A 21,000-nucleotide genomic window follows, 5' to 3' on the forward strand; every position below is an offset into this window, starting at 1 on the left:
CACACTCCTGTGGCTTCATAACCTTGCAGTCAAATAGGCCAGGGGGGCCAGGGAAGCCCACTGCTTGTGCACTGACTAGGGAGGAGACTCAGCCAGTGTAGATGTTATTTGCTACAGTGTTTTGGTAAGATGAGCATTTTGCTTTAACAAAAAGGAGGGGAAGTATTCAGCTTTGACTTCCAATGAAAGCCACAAGAATTGTGACCAAGAAATTCTTCTTAAAATACCAAACTAGAATAAAGTAAGATTACTGTTTCCAGTAAGACAGTAGAGGTCTAACTGGAATGAATATCAAAGCTCCTTAGGTAACCAGATCAGATACTGAAGTACTTTCATGTCACGCCTTACTCGCAATGTACTTCCACCACATCCTACTCCTGAACCATACATGATCTACTGCAACTAACTATAAAAGTTTCAGATTTTAATTAAAGTTCTATATTACACTTCACATAGAAGTTTCATGCCTTACCAGAATGGTGCTATCATATATATATATATATATATACACGCACATATATATATACACATATATATATAAAAGAAGGAAGAAATGTCTAGCACAAAAGGTAGCAAATTTTGTCACAATAACGACTATTTTAATGAAAGTGCAAACAAAACCTCTGACCCTAGCAGTAAATGCAACACACAAGTGTCAAAAGCATGTAGTCTTGAACGATCTTTTACATGCCACTTTGTTCACCCTATTAAGATGCTAGTTGTTTCTTTGATTTATCTGCTAATAAATTTTTGATGACTAGTGAGTCTCATAAAAATTGCTCTGGTGCTGACTATGTTGATTAATAAGCCCAAAGAATCGAAACTGTCAGAAATTCACGGGCAAGAGTAAATTACTGCCAAACATACATTAGATATTCCATAAAATATAAAATAAAAAAGGTTGATTTGGTAATTTTATCTTGCATCAATTTTCTTGATACAATTTATATTCGAGATCATCACTGTCAGTCCTTGCATACCTTTTCCTTTTTTAAAGTAAACAATAGAGTAAATCTAAATTTGTGAGAAATGAACAGGAGACAGAACATCAAATGCAGTATCCAAAACTAACATTCAGAATTTAGCTTGGAAATTATATCCAGTTGAAAGGTGACTAAAAACCATCTTCTAAGAGCCGCAGTTTTTTAGGTAAAATTTCTTATATGTTAGGAGTCAAAACTGACACATACGCCTAAATCCTATTCTTCTAAAACAGTGATCTCTCCTTATTGTGGCATTTATACTTAGCAGGTTCTTGCAACGCATCTCTGAAGAGTCCTGGACTCCGTGGTCCCACTCTCTTTTCTTGGATAACTCCCCAGACCATTTAGATGTACAGAAAATCCCAGGAAAATAGACACTGGAGCAAGCCAGAGGTAGTAATCTGGGTATACATGTGAAGACAGATAAAATTTATCCTCTGCCTATCAAGAGGAACCATGTTTACAGCACTGGGTTTAGGAGTTGCTCCATTTACTTCTGTATACATTTACCATTATGTGACAGCATTTTGGTGCAAGACGTATTACTGAAGGATTGAAAAATCTTCGATCATAAATTTATATAGATAACAAAAAGGAATCAGGAAATCGCTGTTCCCCATTCAGTGACATAAATGCTTCTGATTACATCCAGCACGGAAGCCAGTTTCTTAAAACACGGCAAAACTATGAAGGGCTAATATTCCTGCATTTATTATTATTGATTTAGTGAAGCTGGAGCAAGTGAAATGGTCAGTATACTGTGTAATTCTATTTACTGTTTATGCTCCTGCATACTTCACTTAAGACTACAATTTCTTTCCCCAATTTCCCAATCAGGTGTAATAAAGAAGAAAAACTACAGGGTATTTTTTTCCTGGGATATTTGATGCTGATTTTCACTGTAACAGATTCTTAGGGTTAAATTATTAATGTAGTTCGGTACAGAATAGAAAAAAAAAAACATTGCAAAGCTGTAGTCAAAAGGACTTGCCTACACACCTAATCTGACTATCCCCAGCTTTGACAGAAGGGCATTTCTTGTGCAGATGGAGAAAAGCTTTGAAATCCTGCGTCATATAGAGTGGAAGCTCTTGCTTTTCAGGTTATACTTTTCAAGGAAAAGTTAATTTTAATTACATGAATTTATAATTAAATCTGATCATAACCATTTTCTACACTCTGCCTTAGGGGCTGTAAAAGTGTGTATAAACGGGTTAACAGTAATACCTGCTAAAATAAAATCATGGCTTTTAAAAGGCTTATTACAGCTGGCATTACAAGTGGCTCCAGCAAATTACACCAGAATCATTCCCACCTCAGTCTTTCACTGGATAAATAGTTAATAAAGGTAACCATAAAATTAGGGACACTATCTAACTGATAGCCCTCACCAGGAGGGTAAAAAAAACTTGCTAAAGATCACACGAAACCCTCAAATAATGCAAGACTGAAAGAAGAAACTGAAGTTCAATAAAAACCAGCATGCAATAAAACAGATATGACTGTATAGAGAATAGAAATTGCAGACAGATCTGTTTGATTATAAAAGCGCCACTTTTTAATTTATCTCTCAAATAAAACCAGCAAATGTGTGCTGTAACTCTTCTTGTTTGGTTGTAAAGTACCAATCTGAAGAAGAAGAAAAAAAGGCAAATCAACTAAATTTTGAAGATTACGAAGGGTTAACAACTTACCACTACTTCTGATTAGCTACACAAGTTTACCAGAAAACCTTCATAGCTACCAACATGTTTTCCACATTAGTCCCAATTAGTATTGTTCTGCCTGCCATTTCCTATCTATTCTTTTTCCTCTAGCAGTCTCGAGAATTTTCTTTAAAATTCCCTGTTCTTTCTGTAAAGTCCAAATTCTGTTCCCTGCAACATCCTCACCTAAAGAAAAAAAAATAAATAAAAGATAAGGTAAGTTATCTTCAGGGACTATCAGTCCAGTTTCTGAATTGCATGCATTTTGGACACTGCCTTTGGTTAGTGACACCACCACCCAGAAATGTTGAGAAAACCCCTTGAATCCACTAGAGGTGAGGAGTTGGACCCACCATGTCCAGAGCAGTTAGAGCCACAGAGCTCACTATCGAATACAAGGCCTTACAACTGTAGCAGTTCTGGTAAAGTCTAAAAATCAGGCAGTACGTCATTATCTTTGGATAATACTAGGCATAATGTCTTAAAATCCATCATGATTCACACAATAACTATCATACTTTAAAACACACTTGCCCAGAAAATATCCTGAGGCAAGCAGAGGACAATAAGAGAAAAATGAATATGCTACTTTCCCTGGTAGTTTGCCCTATTAAGTTGTACCTTGCTTTCTTTGTCTGCTTGATGTCTGCTCTCAAATAATCGAGGTGTCTGTATTTAAACACATTTTTAACATCCCTTTAAAACTACTGACACCAGAACTGAATTCAGTATCAGCCCCAGCTGATGTCAGGTTAGTGAATACGGGAATAGGAACCTACTACTTACCACATCAGCTGGGGCTGATACTGAATTCAGTTAGATCTTTCAGGTATAGCACTGAACTGTGAGCTGACAGTGCACTCTTCAATTATATTATGTCTCTTAAAACATTTTTCAGTGCTGATTGCTTTCTGGAAAGAAGTATTCACTCGTTTTTATCTCCTCCAGTAATCATAACCACACCATGTGGTATATACCTTGTGAATCTTATTCACATAACTCTTCTTTGAGCTGCTTTAAAATACACTATGTACAGGGACAGTTCATTAAACAATCCAAGACAGCCCATACTTCCACTGTTGTTTTTCACCAAGTTCCAGGTCATCAGAAACAACTGTATATTTGCTTCCAAATACCTTCAATGATTCCAGGTCAGATCTCTGTGAAGCTCACCAGAAATGTCCCTTTTGGTAACTGTCTCCCAAGACCTATTGTTGTTAGTTCTTCTCAAGTGTTTAACTGAAATTAAACAGTGCTCATTTTCTAATGAAAACATTGTGCAGCTGTAAAAGCTAAATGCCTCACAAAATTCTGTGGTTTAACAGTTGCCTTGACAAACCAATTTTGTAATATTTCTTCAGGAAATAGTTCTCAAAATCAGAGTCACGCCTTAAAGTGTAAGAATTATATTCATACTACAGTCACGTTCTTTAGATCATCACTAGTAGAATTCCATGTCTTCTTCACTATTTAACTCAAAATTGATTTTTGAGTAAATCAGTTCAAAATAAGCAAGTTTGGTCCATTTGCCTTCCTTGATATTGGAAGGATACTGGCACTTCTGTCACTTTTTGGTGTTTCCCTGATATAGCAATTTAATTAAGACTGAATTTTGGTGACTCCAGACTCTGTCAGTCAGGTCTGCTAAACCTTTTGACTGGATGTCTAGACGCCTGGAGGTTTAAAACCATTTCTCACAACGAATGTTGGGAACTGAGAAATTTTTCCTAAAAGATCATCCAGCTTGCACTGAACACAGAACAAAAGCATAACAAAATATTAATAATTTCCTTCCCTTGTCATTATTAATAATCTATCACAGTTCAGAAAAGGGCCCATTTAATTTCTAGGATTTATCATAATCAGATAGCCATAAGCAGTCTCTTCAATGACTAACAAGATAGATCCCACTTTGGACCAGCCATCTTTCCCACTGCACAAACTTTATTCAATCCCACCTATCATTTTTCCTGCTCAAGGTGCCATTTCCCAGCAGCTGCACATCTCACTCTCTGCTTGCCTGCTTAAACCCCAACTTGTCCTCTAGGCCAGGTCCTTGATCTTGTTGCTTACCACTTTCTTTGCATACCACTCCCTGTTGCTCATTTGGGATTTTACCATAATTACCACTGACTTTTAATTCAGCTACTGATCTTGCCTTGCCCTATAGTTTGGTGTAACTTTGAATTGTTTCCCTACTCAAATCCTGTATCCTACCATAACTGTTTTCCTAACTTTAGTTTCATCAAGTCCTCAGCTTCTGCACTTAACTACTACTTCATTCGAATTCCACTTCTAACATAGCCCTAGACATCTGCCCCAGTGACTTAAGCCCTGGGTTATCATCCTTGACATGGTAAATGGATTACTACATAATATTCTAAACTTTACAGGAAAGTTCATATTAAAGGAAATGGCAAATATCAGTAGTTACACCAATATTTATATGTGCAGTATCTATATCTGTCAGATACATCACTGAAAGCTTTGTTTTTATTACATATTCATCTTAGTAATATATAAACAAAAATATACAGACATACTGTTATTATTGTTTATCTTTCAACATGGGTTCTAGTTTGCTCTTCTTTAGGGAAGAGTTACAGATTTGCATGTAAATGTTGTCTAAAGATGTCAGGACTCCTAGTCATCTATTTTCTCTGTTGGAAATAATGTACTAATATATTTATCAATTTTTAAAATACAGCCAATAAATACAACATTTAGTTGGAATACAAATCAGCATTTTCATATAAAATATACAGTACTATGCCCTCAATACAACAGAACCAAACATAAATGACATTTTTATATTTCCCCACATCAGGTTGATAAAAGATTGTTATTGGTGAATTTAAATTTTTTTACTGGTACGTGATCAAAATTTGTGAATCAGGACTGTTATGACACTTGTTTACTTCTCAGCTAAGATGGATCTTGCTTCCTGCCATCCTTTGAGAGAAGCTCATTTGTCATGCGTTCATTTTCACGGGAGATGTGGCATCCCAGAGACTCTCACCTAAGGTAGATCACTTCCACTACCTTTATCTAGTCTTTGAAACTACGCTAAAATAAATGGGGTTTATTATTCTCTTTCTTTAATTACTGTTCTTATTGTATTTTATTATCATTAGTATTATTAAATTTACATTGTTTCAATTATGAAACCGCTATTATCTCAACCCACAAGGTTTTTTCTTCCCTGATTCTCCTCCCCATCCCATGGAGAGAGGGGGAGGGATTGAGCAGCTGTGTGGTATTTAATTGCTGGCTGGGCTTAAACCTCAACATCCTCAAACTACCAAAGAATACTAGAGCCAAAAGAAAAGAAAAACAAAGAAGGTAAATGGCATTTACTATGGCCTATTTTTCTTAGCAAGGCACGGCAGACTCACACTATTCAAGTTCTTTAAATCTTTATTGACCTCCGTGCATTATACAAACAGCTGAGGTGTCTGACTGAACTCCTTTGAATTCAATCTATAGACGTTTAAAGCAATCAGTCTTTGTTCCTCTCTGTGATCTTTATTTCCCTCGGGGAGTACAGAATATTAACCACCAGAAATCACTCCTGAGATCAACTGTACCTGGGGTTTTTTTTGGTATTTTTACAAGATTAGATAATGACTGGATAATTAATTTTACTTAGAGATAGCCAAAGAAAAGCATTCTCTCTATGTATCTCTTCAGTCTAAGCCAAAAAAGAAATATTTTGATGACTTTCATAATCCCAAATGATTTTTCCTAATGAATATATAATTTATATAATAAAAAGTACTTATTAGGTTATTAAAAATTTTCAGTAATTTTAAACTATTGCTCAAAACTGCCATAAGTGTTTATTTAAACAGGTTATTAAATGCACAAATATGCAAAATTAATCTTATTTATATTAACAGACAGCAGAGCTTTACCTCCTTTAGTTTAATGTCAGTGGCACTGAGAAGTTCTCTTAATATATAGGAGAGTGTAATCTAACTTTTTAACTCCGAAATCAGGAGATATGAATACAAGGTCTGCCCACATCACAAACATGCCATCCTCTGCCACAAGCAATCATATACTCCTGCCCAAACTGATCAGTGCTCATTTTAAAACAAACAAGACTTTGGTCTTCATTTCTTCTGTCGGAAGACTACTTCTATCAGAGAGTTATTACTTGCTCCCTTAATAATTAGAGACCTTTCTGTAAATAAACACCTGATCAGCCGATTTATATTTTTTCTTACGTCCACAATTTTTTTATGCCTTAAATGAAGTTTCTTCTTCCCCTTCTCCCTTCCACTGACAGTCATGACATCTGTTATCAGACCTTGCTTTGCTAAATAAACAAAATATCTTTTAAACCTCCTCTTCTTTCTTCTATATTCATTTCACTATCCTATTTCCACAGTTTGCCTGTTCCTGCCTGAATTCATCTTTCATGAACATAATGACCACAACTGCGTAATATTTCCTGTTCTGTACTGAAAATTTCCACTCTTTTAACCAAGCTCTGGGGATTGTGCTTATCTTTCTCTTCCCCTTACTCCAGCATATCACACTAGTGACTCAGAACACCTGTAGCTAATGCATCCAAGCCTTCCTCTTTGTTTTCTAATTCTTACTGTGTGGTGTGCTCATTCTTTTCTGTGCTACTAGTTTCGTACCATCAGTAAATGTCATTAAATACTCCTGCTTTTTGTGCTAACATAAAAACCCCCAAATTCTTGCAGGTCCAAGATAGTGCTGCACAAGTGACACCATTTCAGGACAATCTCTCCTCCTGTCAGTTCAACCTGCTTATGCCTCCATCTCAACTGCTGGCAATTCCCACTCGCCAGCATGCGTCCCAAGCACCAACACATGCATTTTTCACTTGTTTGACCTCTTTGCCACTCCTCGATAGGTGGTTTTACCAATCATCATCTTTACATCTTGAACAGCATCAACCATGCAGCTGAACTTAAATAGGCTTAACAACTGTGGAATAAGAACATGAGTTATTTCAAGATACTATTTATATTCTACAGCACTACTCTGAGAATCTTGCCAGTCTCCTTTAGTTGTTAGAAATAAATGATAAAATACTTTTCATTAATATAGTCCAGAAGAAGAATATCTTACTTCATGACCTGTGTCTGTTGCCCTGGAAGCAGCTGCTTCCTAATAGTGGGGGTCCAGTACAGCATTTTCAAGAAGGTGGGGAGATTGTCTCTAAATAGAGGGCTGAATCAAGAATGGATTTTTCCAGACTGTCACTGCTGATAAAATGAGGTTTTCAATTGCAATGCTTAGCACAGAGCAGCCTGCCCAGGGAAACCTATGTTCCAATGCTGCCAAGCGATATATGCTCAGCACTGCATTTGTCAAACCATTTCCTCTGCTAAGAGTTAATGTGTCAGTCTTGAAAACGGCTTGCTCTTCTACCACCTTTCCTGATGGAAATCTGAAAAGCGCAACTTACTTCCTTTCACAAAGCATTTTGTTGAGACTCTTGACTCCAAACTGACTGCCTCGTGGGGAAAACCTGCTTTCTAGAAACTTAAAAATGCTGACTGTTCCATCATAATTCTGCCTCACTGGAGTAAGGAGGTCAAACAGGGAAACAACAATTATTAAATATAAAGTGTTAAAAGGCCATTGCTGGGTTTAAGAACAGTTCAAACATGCTTGAAGTCTGAATGCTAATCTAAGCACTTGGGACTCTTTTGTTTTAGCTTTGATTACACGACCAGCAGACGATGACTGCAATAGACTCTGCCGTGATAAAAGCAAAAATCACTATCCTTTCTGTAGCAGATATAAACATGCAAAGAAGCAAGTTTCACATGAAGACTGATTAAGAGCACATGAATAATTCCAGAAATGCATCCAAAGAGCAGCTTTCTAGATTAACTCTGCTGTAAATGCCAGCAACCAAACCCACCCACTGGGACCAATTGCACATCTTGGCTTTACCTCAGCTTAATCAAATCACTAATTATCTTACACAGATCCTAAGGAGCATCACAGGATTTTCATTCTTCATAGGAGCTTAATTCACTGTTTTCTTTCAAACATTTATGTCTGTCTGCACTTATCTAAGTACATTGTAACCACTAAATCACACAATCCATCATCTCTTTGTCAGTATCCTACACCGAGAAGATCCTCTGAGAATATGCTTACAACATAAAGGTCACTCTGAAAGTTGACTAAAGGCATGAATAAAAAATAAAACATTTAGTTAAGCCCTTTGTGGAGATAAGGTTGCCATTACCCTTTATTGTTTAAGCAAGTTCTTCAACTGCTTTTCAACACTATTGTGACATCACACAGAGAGTTTAAAGGCAGCTCCTGAGTATATACAGAATCAAAGCCAAAAGTGAGTTTACTAAAGTTTCAGAAAGTTACACAGCAGTGAGAGATTAAGAATCATTATATACTTGGCAAACTGACCTATTTCCAAATGATGCTGTCACAGGATGATATGTGCAGTGGGCGTATTTTAGCCAACAAAAGCTAGCAAAGTGCCAAGAGCTGCTGAATTTCCTGTTAAGAATTAAGAGCCCCTCCACACACATTTTCCACTACAATATATGGCCCATCTTTCTATCAGCACAAGTCTTTCCTGAAAAATTAGGGTTGAGAAAAAAATCACCAGCCACCGTTTCTCTTGAAAAGTAAGGAAATTAAAGGAAATGAAAAAAGATACAAAGTAAGAAGAGCTGATCTGAGGGTCCTACTGGTTAACGTGCTTCTGAAACAAAGTGCAATTCCAGTTTTATACTTGGTGCGTGAGCACCATGTAAAATGGGAGTGTGAAAATGTAAAAGTATGCGAGACAAATGACATTTTATCTTTAGACATAGTCATCCCTCATGGGTGTCATGCCTACTTATCAATTAATCACTAGAGCATGAATATCTTAAGACAAGGCTAAAAATGAGGGGTAATTTTTCACTAAATATGCTTGAAACAGCCAGTACATTTCACAAAGGAAAGAAGAGGTTTGTGATCTATTTTGCAGTTGCTTCGTAAGTGCAACCTCACAAAACCTGAATGGAGATCCCTGACACTAACTGCTGTGATGACTTGTGCCAGCCATCAGTAGAAACCTCAAGGTTTAGTGAGTGCATTGCCAAGACTCAGTGAGTTACCACTTCCTGGCTAAGTTAACAGCAACTGAGTAACTATGAAGTACTAGTCATTGCAAACATCAAATAAGAAGTATTAGCATAAATCACATAGTGAAATGTAACTTGATAAGCCTCTGAAACTTGGCACTTTTGACTCCATGAGCATGCCCTCATTGTCTTGGCTAGTACAGACAATGTTAAATATGTAAATGAAGTAAAATCAATATTTCCTATCAGCTAGCAAAAGAAATGGGCATAGGGAGACAAATACACCCTCTGGAGCTCAAAATTCATCTGCCATACAGATGCATAGGTCTGGTTATGGAAGTCCACAACATCTTGTACCTGCAAGTAAACTTACTGATCTGATGGTCATCTGCTAATATATGTTCTATCCTCTCAGTGTTTTAAGTGAGGTTATCTAAACAGCATTCTATCCAATCACCCATTTAACTGTACTGTTTTGCCTCACAGTAAAAGTTAAGCTGTCTGGATCTATTAAATGTTGCAAGATATTTTTTTCTTTTGGCAGAATGATATAAAAAAACCTACCAAAAACCCAAGAGCTTAATTTTCCTTAGTTATATACCTGCAGGGGAAAATACTACATTCACATCTCAACCTTGTGATTTGCTTAATGAGAAATAAGACACACTGCTTGGACATAGCTCTGAAAGAAAAAGGCAGTTGAAGAAAGTGTATAGCTGTTAGCAGGAAAAGACCAGCATTTCATCACAAAAAGCAGTTTTGATTTCTTCTGCATGTACAGCTTACCTGTTTTTGTGTACAATAATGCTACTAAGACCTGTTACCTAGACCATGCCATTGCCTTTGAGTTTTAACACCTAAAACCAAATGCAAACAGAAAAAATGTCTGTAGGAGGTGGCATCCTAGTAATTCTCAGATCATATATTTAGAGGAAACTGGAAATAAGGACAATATTTTTCAGCAAGAAAATCCACAAACTCTCTTTATAGGAGATGAAACAAGTAAAATCAGGAATCAAAGGAAGTTACTAGTGGGATTCTAGCAAAATTATACGAATATTTTTATTATTTAAATATAAAATGCTGAAAATACAAAATTGACATCTAATTATTAACATGTTCCTGCATTTGGTTTTCCTCACTAAATTTTGAAAATTATGACATTTTAACGTAATAAACTTCTAAGATCAAAGCTGAAGTCATGAATGAGCCACAGAAAGATCATCTGATTTTGATTTTTCTCCTTATTAATGGTCAGAGTCTGATTTTGCTTACACTGTTAACTATACATGCTTCAAACATTTACTGTGGATAAAATAAAAACTGGCCTATTAACCAAAAAGACACTGTTATGCCTCAGCAAAGAACAAGACAACAAACATAATATGGCTAATTTAGAACAAAGAACAACAACTGAGGTAACTGATGAATTACAGAACCTTTTTGTCAATTTTGATTGCACAAGGAAAGTTGCCAGAGCAGTTTAATATACCCACAGTTATAAATTTTTATTTATTTTTTTTTATTATAGATACATAACAACAGTCCCCACACCCCCCAACCAAACTAAATGTAGGTCAAATTCTCAAAACCGCACTTCAATCCCTGAAACTTTGCTGTCTTCATGATGCCCAGAGTGGTCCCTCTGAGAAGGGCATGAGGGTCCCTAATCTACATTGCTCAGCAAACAGAAATATAAGATTGGCAATATAAAACGAAATTACGAAACATTATCAAGAAACCTGGATGCAGCTACACAATAGACTGTGGGAAGGAATGGTCCAAGGAGATAGGCAGCTGTTTCCCTACACTGTGTCTGTACTACAGAGTACTACTGTAAGAAGGGTGTTGCAGCCTACTTAAATCTATGAATAAATCTGTCTTGAGAACATGTATTACACCATAAATATCAGGACACTTCTGAGACACAATTTTTGCAACCACTCTCCCATCTGTGATTCTTTTCACTTAAGTTCTGTAACTGAAGAACGGCCTACCAAAGCCATTGCTGAATCACTGAGTTTCATATAGAAATTTACATCTCAGTTACTTAACTGGAATCTCCCAACCGTCACTCGTGAATGCTCTTCTCTGGTAATTTTGTTCAGACAGATACCATATAAAAGATTGTCAGAAATGCTTCTAAATTGTTAAAAGATATTGTTTAAATAAAGGGGAAATGCAAAAACTATCTTTCCAATCCAGAGGTAGTATTGTTGATGTATTACCTACTGCTGCTAAGACGACAACAGCAGGATTGCTGTTAAGTCCCCTAAAAATCCATCTGAAGTTTTACTGTGGACTGGTAAAATGAAGATTTTTACTTAAAATAAATATTTCAATTCAGTGGATGATGGAAGACATTATTTCATAAACAAATGCTTAGCATCTGTACATGGAATTTTGCATTAAAATGGAGAAGCCCCAGCACACAGCTTATTTTACACTGTTCAACATTTACACTGTTGAAGAAAGCACTAGTACCTATATTTGACTTACTAGGGTTGTAGACTTCTGTAAACTAGTCCAGATCAAAACAGGTTTGAATTCTGGACATCTCTCAAAACATAACAATAGGCATCCAAAAACTCAACAATTATCTATTTCAATCTATAAAACCTTACTGTACATACTTAAAATTAATACTTCTCAAAAGACTTGTAATGCTCATTCTTTTACACCTCTCATGTTACACAGAAGTAAACAACACATGCGGGACAGTACCAAACAGTTTTTGAGCTTTCTTAACATGTCTACATGAATCTTATTTACCCTTTTCTTGGCAAAATTCCTTAATATAAATGTACAGGCTTGCATATTTGCCCTGAATACCAAGTCGCTGCATGGATTATGAAAGAAGTGTGTAGCCAAGCACACTACAGGGAAAAAACCAAACACCACAGCTACAGTATATAATGTAATACTTACTATTTATATGTTTCTGAACGAATGTATTCAAAAACATGAGATACTCCAAGCTGGAACTGGTCAGCAATAGGGGTAACCCAAGGATTGTTCTCTGCTTTGAAGACTTGCTTTTGACCAGTCAAATCCAAATTACCTGAGGGATTAAACAAAACAGCATATGAAAAACACTTGAAACATTAAAAATTTGAAAGAAATACCCTCTGTGCATATAAAACCTTTTCATTTGTTTCAGAGAGCATGGCCATAATAAAAGCAAGCATTTCAGCCTTAACACAGAGGAACAGGAGGACACAGTAGTTCCCACCATGACGAATGCAGTTCCACTCTATTATTTCAGTGCTGCTACACACTGCACAGCAGGGTTGAACTCCACCTGCTGCATATTATATTTATTCATCAAGTCAGTTTTAAGCAGGACCTGACAGCACATGGGTGTGGGCCCTCTCCACCATGATCTGCAGGAACAAAAGGAGAATGATGCTTCGGTAGGAGTATGCTCTGCTTGGCATTGCAGAACATTTCTCAATTCCTCCTCCAAGCAAAACACCAACAAGCAATGCCCAACAGGCTTTTTGTCCTCTCAGTGCCAGCCTGTTGTCTGAACTGAGATCCTACCCTAATCTGTGATTAGAGTGACATACACTCAGAAACACAAACGAACAGCATCATTCTTGTAGCATGCCAGTTTTACCTATTCTGTTGACAGGAAGACTTAAGAGACCTATTAGGGGGTTGCTTGGGGTTTTTTGTTTGTTTGTTTTTTAAATGTTTACCACTCAACTCCAAAACAGTCTCCACTGAAACTCCTCATGACTATAGATACAAAGTGCTGAATTCCAGGACAGTCTAGCCATTGAAATACTTTGTGTTCTTTAAATTAAAATAAGAAATCTATGGTACATTTTCAATTTATTTTTGTGAATTTTATGATGAAAAGAGGCCTACCCTCCTCCTAGAAATCTAAAATAACTAAAAAAAAATATTCTTTAACCATGGGGAACAAAACAAAACAAATTACAGGGTTTTGAAGACTGACTGAGCCAAGCTGTTGGAGAAATCCAAAATCAACCTGATGCGCCAAATTTCCAAAATGAAAAGCCTGTTTAAGTGCAGGCAACGGGAGCTGCTGTGAGCCCTGTGCTTGCTGCCCACGCCGGCTGCACGTTCTACATGACAGCTAATCCTTGGTGCGTTTCTCTCTGTAAAAGGGGTTAACAACAATTAAAGACAGGCTATTATACTGTGTGAAAAGATGCCAAGCATCTCATACTGGCCTATCACCGAGTCACCATTACCTTAACAAGCTCATCTGCCAGCTGTCTGTGGCAGGTTGGTTTGAGCTCACAGCCCGTCAGTCAGCGCGGCCGCCGCGCTCCGCACGCTCCAGTGCGCCTCGTTAGGAGCCTCGCGCCCGTCTCCTTTATTAAAGGACGTGGCAGTACTGTTCTAACAAGGATCAGGAAAAAGGATTAAGTACTGTGACAAAGAGGACCTAATAAGCTAGAAAGCAGTGTATCTAAATCTGTGCTGGCTGAAGGCGCAGGCTGGTGCTGCTCACTGTCCAGCTCTCAGGCTGAAGCTGCCGGGGAAGCCGGCCAGCGTGGCGATTAGCCGTAACCCTCTGACCAGGGCTGCTGTGAAGATCATGTATCACTCAGGGTTTGCTTTGCAACTGTAAATTGGATTTCCCATTTTATTACCTGCAAAAAATCCCATACGCTGCTCTCCAAAACTACCAACACTGTAAGCATTCTGCAGGTACTGCATCAGGGTAAAACGATCAATCTGTGTACAACTAATAAAAACAATTAAATCTGGGGAGGCAAGCTTGGCTCCATCATGAGTCAAGTTCAATGCCACCTATAGGACTAAGTCACATGTTCCCAAAATCTCAATAGGTCTTGGCTGAATCCTCTTGACCTGAGCTGTGTCAGAAATTTATCATCCAGGGAAGGTTGCCACACATTTCCATTCCCACAGTGCAGTGTGCTCGTTTAATTTCTAACACCCGTTTAATACCAGTATGGCCTGTTTAAATGTAATTAACTGTAATAATTACTACTCTACTACAGCTGAAGAAATCTTACAGCAAACCCAGGACTGCTCAAGTAAAATGATCTGTAGGTCCCCATGCCAATGTAATAGCTTTATTTTCTTCTGTTTTTCCCAAAACACACTGGAGGCGGGTGCAAATATTACTTTTTACCTTCAGAGGGAAGAGGGAGGCAGAGACCCTAATTAATCTAATTACAGAGAAACGGGGTACACAAAAGTTCAGCATCCGCACTGAAATCCACCCCTCCTTGCCCAGGACGTCCTTCTGGGAGTCCTGCCAGCAGCAGCTGGCCTGGCAGCCCATCCCACCGGCCACCTAGAGCTGGAGTGAGAGCCCAGGGATTTTAAGTGAAGAATTTAATCAAGTGCAGTGGTGAGAAAAGGAACAATTTGTCTGTCCTCGTGGAAAGCACCAGGCAGAGAGTGGGTGCTTCTCTGCAGGTGAGTGGGCTTCCTCACAGAAGGCAGGAAGGACAGGGCAACCGATGCTTTAAAATCCTCCCCGTTCAATAATAAAATTTCTATATAGAAATGAAGGACAGAAATGGACAGAAATTAAACAGGATAAGAAGTTACAGAGAGACTGCGGGAGGAAATGGCGTCTAACACTCCAGGCACAAGGCAAGCCACTTGAGCACAAAGAGGCCTCATAATTAAAACAGACAAAAGGGAAACGAGTCACTCCTGCACCATACATTGCTTGAGGTCATATCCAGGTGTCCTTTCTGGGTGTACCTAATTCTGCTCTGGCTGCAGGACATCCATCAGTCCCAAGCACAAGGCCAAAGTCTCAGTAACATCTCAGGAACAGTACATTCAGGGGTAACCAAACACAGGAGCGCTGCACGGACTCTTCTGCTGCAGTGCACCAAGATAAACCCAAGGGCACGGAAGAGATGCTCACACCTGCCTGAAGCAATGGCTCTGGTACCAAGCTCACTGCAGGAGAGCTGTGCGACTGTACACCTTACAGATGTGTCCCTGTCCCTCCCATCCCCAATAGTCTCCTTTTTTATGGTAGCACCATGTTAGGAAATGCTATTACTCCATCCCTGCAGCACTAGAGCCATTCACCAGGGAAAAAGCTATGGCAGATGCGCCTTCATGCATATTGTCTAACAGCAGCATCAGCAGAACACCATCCCCAGGGCTTTAGGAAATTTATATACTGTTCTGCTACACAGATCACATCAAATCCCTCAGATATTTTTAGTAAGCAAAATACAAAATTGCTTCTAGTAAAAACCAAGCACTGAAGATTCAATCACAAAACATATTAGGGTTGGAGACTGCATTGGTCATTGCTGTTTTGTTCTTTTCATGCACATCAGCCTATTAAAAATATTTATCATCTCTAAAATTCTGCGTAACTTGTTGACTAAAATTGTATTCCTTCATTGTGGACTTAAGGTTCTTGATATTCTGCCTTACTGAAGGAGATCGGCTCCACCGAAATGCAACACAATCATATGCCTCTGTAAGAGAGGAACAGCCTGTTATCTTCAAGACTAGTCAGCACAGTTCCCTTCCTAGATCACATAAATGTTTTTCACATTATTTTTGAGTGCTTCTAAAACTATTCTAATAAATGATCAAAGCTACACATTCCAGAACCCAGGTCTAACATGCTTAAAGAATATTCAAGTCCTGAGTCTGAAGGATACTTTTTTTTACACTTTCTACTTTCGCTAAACATAGATTTCCAAATAGGAGGAATGCAAAGTGGATATATGCTGCTACCAGCAAGCAGACACTGAAAAGAGAAGAGTCTGGAAAGAGAAGAGCAGAGATCTAACAGCTGACTAGTGTGCGTGACCGGCACAAAATGACCAAAAGCCTTCTAAAAGGAGTAGCCAGCTGTGTGATCTTAAAAATGCCTGATCTTGGCATTTTTATTCCTGTCTCAGCACTTATTGTATCTAAAGATGATCCTGAATCCTTAAGTTTGATTGGATCAGTGTGACTTAACTTCTGTGTTTAACTCACCTTAAAACCAAATTGCTCCTAATGCCCAACTACTAAGCTGTGCAGACCTGAAAACTGTCTGCTGCCTGAACCTCTTATTGGCTGCCACCTCGGAGCTACAGTAAATAGATCTACACCAGAACTCCTGAAAATTCAAGGGCAAAATCAAAGTATGCATATTTTTAATTTTAAAGTATTCTAACTTATTCTAAACCATCCATTGACTAAAAGTACCATTTATCACTGCTTACATTCAGAGCTTCCACCGCCATGAGTGGACAGAAGGCACATCTCATATGACAGTGAGCACATCCCATCCTGACTGACATTAAAAAGAAGAGAAGGTAGCTACAGTTTTCCTGCACCTGTCTCAATGAATCTATCCTGCATTTGAGCTAAAACACGATCATTAATGTTTCTTGTTATTTTTCCTTCAGTGCTGTTGAAATAAAGAGTGGTTGGTGTGAACATTCGTGTTTTGCTCAACTGCCTGCAAAGGTCAGAAAAGAGCTCATAATAGAAAATAAAATGATGCCTCCCACAGTCGTGTTTGCAGACAGTGTCAGAGCCAGTAATAACACCACCTATCACTTTGACCAAGGGTGTCTCCAGACTTCCCAGGCTCCTCCTGTCCATTAGATACAGCCTGTAAGCGCCTCTTACATACAACTAGAAGCCCATCATCCTCTTGTGATGTATGATGTATGAAATGTGCAATGTTTACTCCATGTATGTATACTTGATGTACAGTAAGGTATGACTAGGGTACATGGGCATTACTTAAACACGAGAAAACAGAATGAACGCAAACCTGGATTGTCCTTTCCACTTGAACACCCCTTGGTAACACTTTAAATACTTTCAAAAATTAAAAGGTGAAATTAAGTAATTAAACAACTCTGACATTTGAGAACTGAACATTGGCATTCAACATAAGAAACATGATCCTAGCTGTAAAATGCCAGATCAACGCTTCTTTGTAATGGTTTAAATTCATCCCCAGTGGAGCTTCATTAAAATCGATGGAAATAATTTTTAGCCTGTATACTGTTGAGTTTAACATCTGTGTCCCATTGATACTCTGACTCACATCCCAGCCTACACTGTACTTCGCTGACCTCAAGGAGAGTCCTCAAGCTGTAACACATCCCTTTTAGTGATTCCTCTTAAGACTGCAATTTAAATATTCTTTCCCTTTACCACACAAAGGTCTTACTCTCTGTCATAGACGTGACAAGAAGAACAAAATTAGTTTTATTATTTAGACATAAATACCTTTGAATCCTGTTTTATTAAACCCTAAGTAAGGGATCAATCCACTACACTAAATTTAAACCTAGGTTATATGTAAAAATATGTCTGTCCTGGCTTGTTTTAGATTTGCTTTACACTATAGGGCTTATAATTTTTATTACTTTTGTGGCATTTGCTTTGTCTCAATAGAGAGAGAGACTAGTTTAAGCATGGGGGTGGAAGAAATATCATGACTATTATGTCATAAAAATGATGCCAAAACAATTAATTGTGAATGATGTCTTAAAATCTATGTAAAAAAATGAAAATATATACTGCTTTCTATGCCACAAAGTATTATAAAAAGCAAATTATTTTTACCCTTATCTTAAGCACATGTAGACTGTGCATCAGTAACTCGTACCATTTCTATAAACAAGTAAGATCATCTCTGTTTTGAAGACCTCCATCATTTTTGAAGGATTAGTAACAGAAGAGAGTAGATTTAAACAGTATTTATAAAGCAGCATTAAGACAACAGAGAGCAAAGTCTTCTTGTACATAAGTGAGGTGTGACTCAATCTCTTTGGAACCAGCAGTAATATTCACAAAAATATTCACTATGATAAACAAATCTAAATCTCCATAGCATATGTCGAAAATGTAAATTTGGTTATTGATGAGCTTCTATGCACTAAAAGAGAACAACTAATAAGTCTAAACCCAGACTGAAACGCCTCCAAAAGATGGATCCCAGGGACATTTTTGCTCTCTCGCCCCTACATTCTTGTACTGGAGAAGGTCTAACAGTATCACTTCAAGTCATCAGCACTTCGGAGAACCCCAACATAGCATTTGTGGCGGTTCTACACAACAGGGGAAAAGGTTCAAGCCTTAAATAACAAGCAATCAGATTCAGTACATGCAAATTAACCAGATACTCCAGAGCATCCATCAGACAGAAGCAGGCTGGACATCTTCCTCTGGCTCCTTTCCTAACCACACAATGGGAATGCCTGCAACCTCGCATATGAGTGTTAGACAGGAAGCCTCAGGGCAAAAGAAGGCTGAAGGAGCAACCTGAAAGCCAAACACTGAAGCCTAAGCCCATCCTCAGTTTTACAATTACTTTCAGGGACAGAAAATAGGAGTGCAGATATCGCAATATCACACATTATTCTAACAACTTCTTAGATGTAAATGAGAACTTCCAATAACGAGTTCAGAGATGACACCCCAACTTCAGAATTCACTTGAATACATCTAACTGTAGATCTCTGTGTCAGTTCAGTAGTTGAACAGCTTACAGAGACTTTTCAAACAGAAGAACATCTGGTCTGAAAAACATCAGGGATGGAGGCTCTGCCAGTGGTGTCTTGTTCAAACGGTTCTTCACTGCCAAGACACATTCTTTATTTCAGTGCTGAACTAAGCTTAGTTCTAAAACGCTGTTGCTCCCTCTGCCCATCTACAAGGGAAAAGATCAACTGTGTTTTCTTCTCACGGAGTTAGTGAGGATCAGCAGCCAAGTCTCCTCTCACTCTTCACTTTGATAGGTTATATAGAGTCTGATTATTCTGTGATACTAATACATAATAGCTACTCCCTTTGCTTCAACTCTTAGTAAAAGGAACACAGCTGAAATAAATAAAGTAAAAGTAGACCAACTATATCTTCGAATTCTTTACCCTTGATTTAAATGTGAAGTGATATAAGGCAAACTGGTATTACCTCAGCTACAGCTATTACAATTGTATTGGAAGAAAATTTTACTCTCCAGTATATTTCATAGAAGAGAGTTTAAAACAAAGTAAATATAGTCCTGAGATATTTATACAAAATCCCAACATCATAGCAAAGGTCAGCCAGAATCATTATAATGGGAAGTCTGACACTTCAGCATGTGTCAAGACTGAAGATGAAGCCTGGGAAAGACAACAGAATGGATAAAACGCTGAACTACTCCCTTAAACCATACCCTTGCATTTCCATATTCAGGTGGTTGCAGGAGTGGTTAACTCTCTGGGAACAAGGGGAGAGCTGTGGAAATTTCTACCATCACAAGACACAACAAACTTGACCTTAGCAGAATAACTAGTAGAAAGAGTAAATAATAACAACACTCACAGATGAAAGCCATAAACCAGGAACTTATTTAATGCAGCACACAAGGCACTCCTCGCCTAACAACGCTCTGTTAACGGCTTGTACTGCCACATGACAAATCATGCTGTTTCATCAGCCAAACTCCACCACACACAGCCTTCAGGTACCAGGGCAACCAGCCCAGCTGATGCCGTCGTGTTGGTAGCTAAGAGGAAAGGCAGAAGAAAGAGCATTTTGACAAAAATCCAAGAAATTACTTCAAAATGTACTTTTTAAACTATATTCTTTCTAAAATTATTTCAAATTACTTATAACTTGATTAAATTCACTTCTCCCACATCCTCACGTAAGAGCAAGACCATTTACTAGAAGACTTACAAATACTGCTAAGTTTCACCGATTTCTCTTTGAAAGGTGACATGTTGTGCTGGAAATACCATTTCCTTCACTGCTCTGTGTGAGGTCCCCTGCACTGACTGGGATCTCAAGGGGCAAACCGACAGCCACTGCTAAGTGTTCCCAGTGAAGAAACCCAAGGAATACACTACGCAGCAGACGAGTTTTAGAACAAAGGAAATTAATGTGATGTCAAAGTAGTTTAACATCAAAGACACTTTAATGGCACAGGAAGTATTACAGGCTTAGAGGATCAGCATCCCAATTTATTTTGAAATATATTGCACATTTTTTCTAGCATCAGAAACTCCCCTGGGATTCTCAATTACACAGGAATTCAACAGAGCATTCCCTCTTTGAAGGGTCCCTATCAGATCAAAATCTAGTTAATTTTAAAAAATTACTTCAAAAAGGATTCACTGTATTGTTTTTGCCCCACACCTTTGAAATTTCCATTCAAACACAGGTTGCCAAGAACTCAGAAGAGCGAAACCACTTTTAAGTACTGTGAAACAAAATGAACCAAATATAACCACAAAT

The 21,000-nt window shown here is 38.0% G+C and overlaps 1 protein-coding gene across 3 annotated transcripts in view; it reads right to left on the minus strand.

Annotated features, from left to right (window-relative positions):
* The window catches only part of RSU1 (Ras suppressor protein 1), a 101,952-nt gene that overhangs the window by 46,028 nt on the left and 34,924 nt on the right, over positions 1 to 21,000 (minus strand). For all 3 annotated transcript variants that reach the window (XR_001920957.2, XM_018075189.2, XM_018075190.2), the window contains exon 8: positions 12,706 to 12,838. Coding sequence is in view for 2 of the 3 variants with exons in the window: in XM_018075189.2 (XP_017930678.1) it covers positions 12,706 to 12,838 (133 nt within the window). In the remaining variant the exon portion in view is untranslated. The remainder of the gene's footprint in view (positions 1 to 12,705; positions 12,839 to 21,000) is intronic.

This window comes from Manacus vitellinus, unplaced genomic scaffold (genome assembly GCF_001715985.3).
Source record: "Manacus vitellinus isolate BGI_N305 unplaced genomic scaffold, ASM171598v3 scaffold_3_pilon, whole genome shotgun sequence".
NCBI classification, from domain to species: domain Eukaryota; kingdom Metazoa; phylum Chordata; class Aves; order Passeriformes; family Pipridae; genus Manacus; species Manacus vitellinus.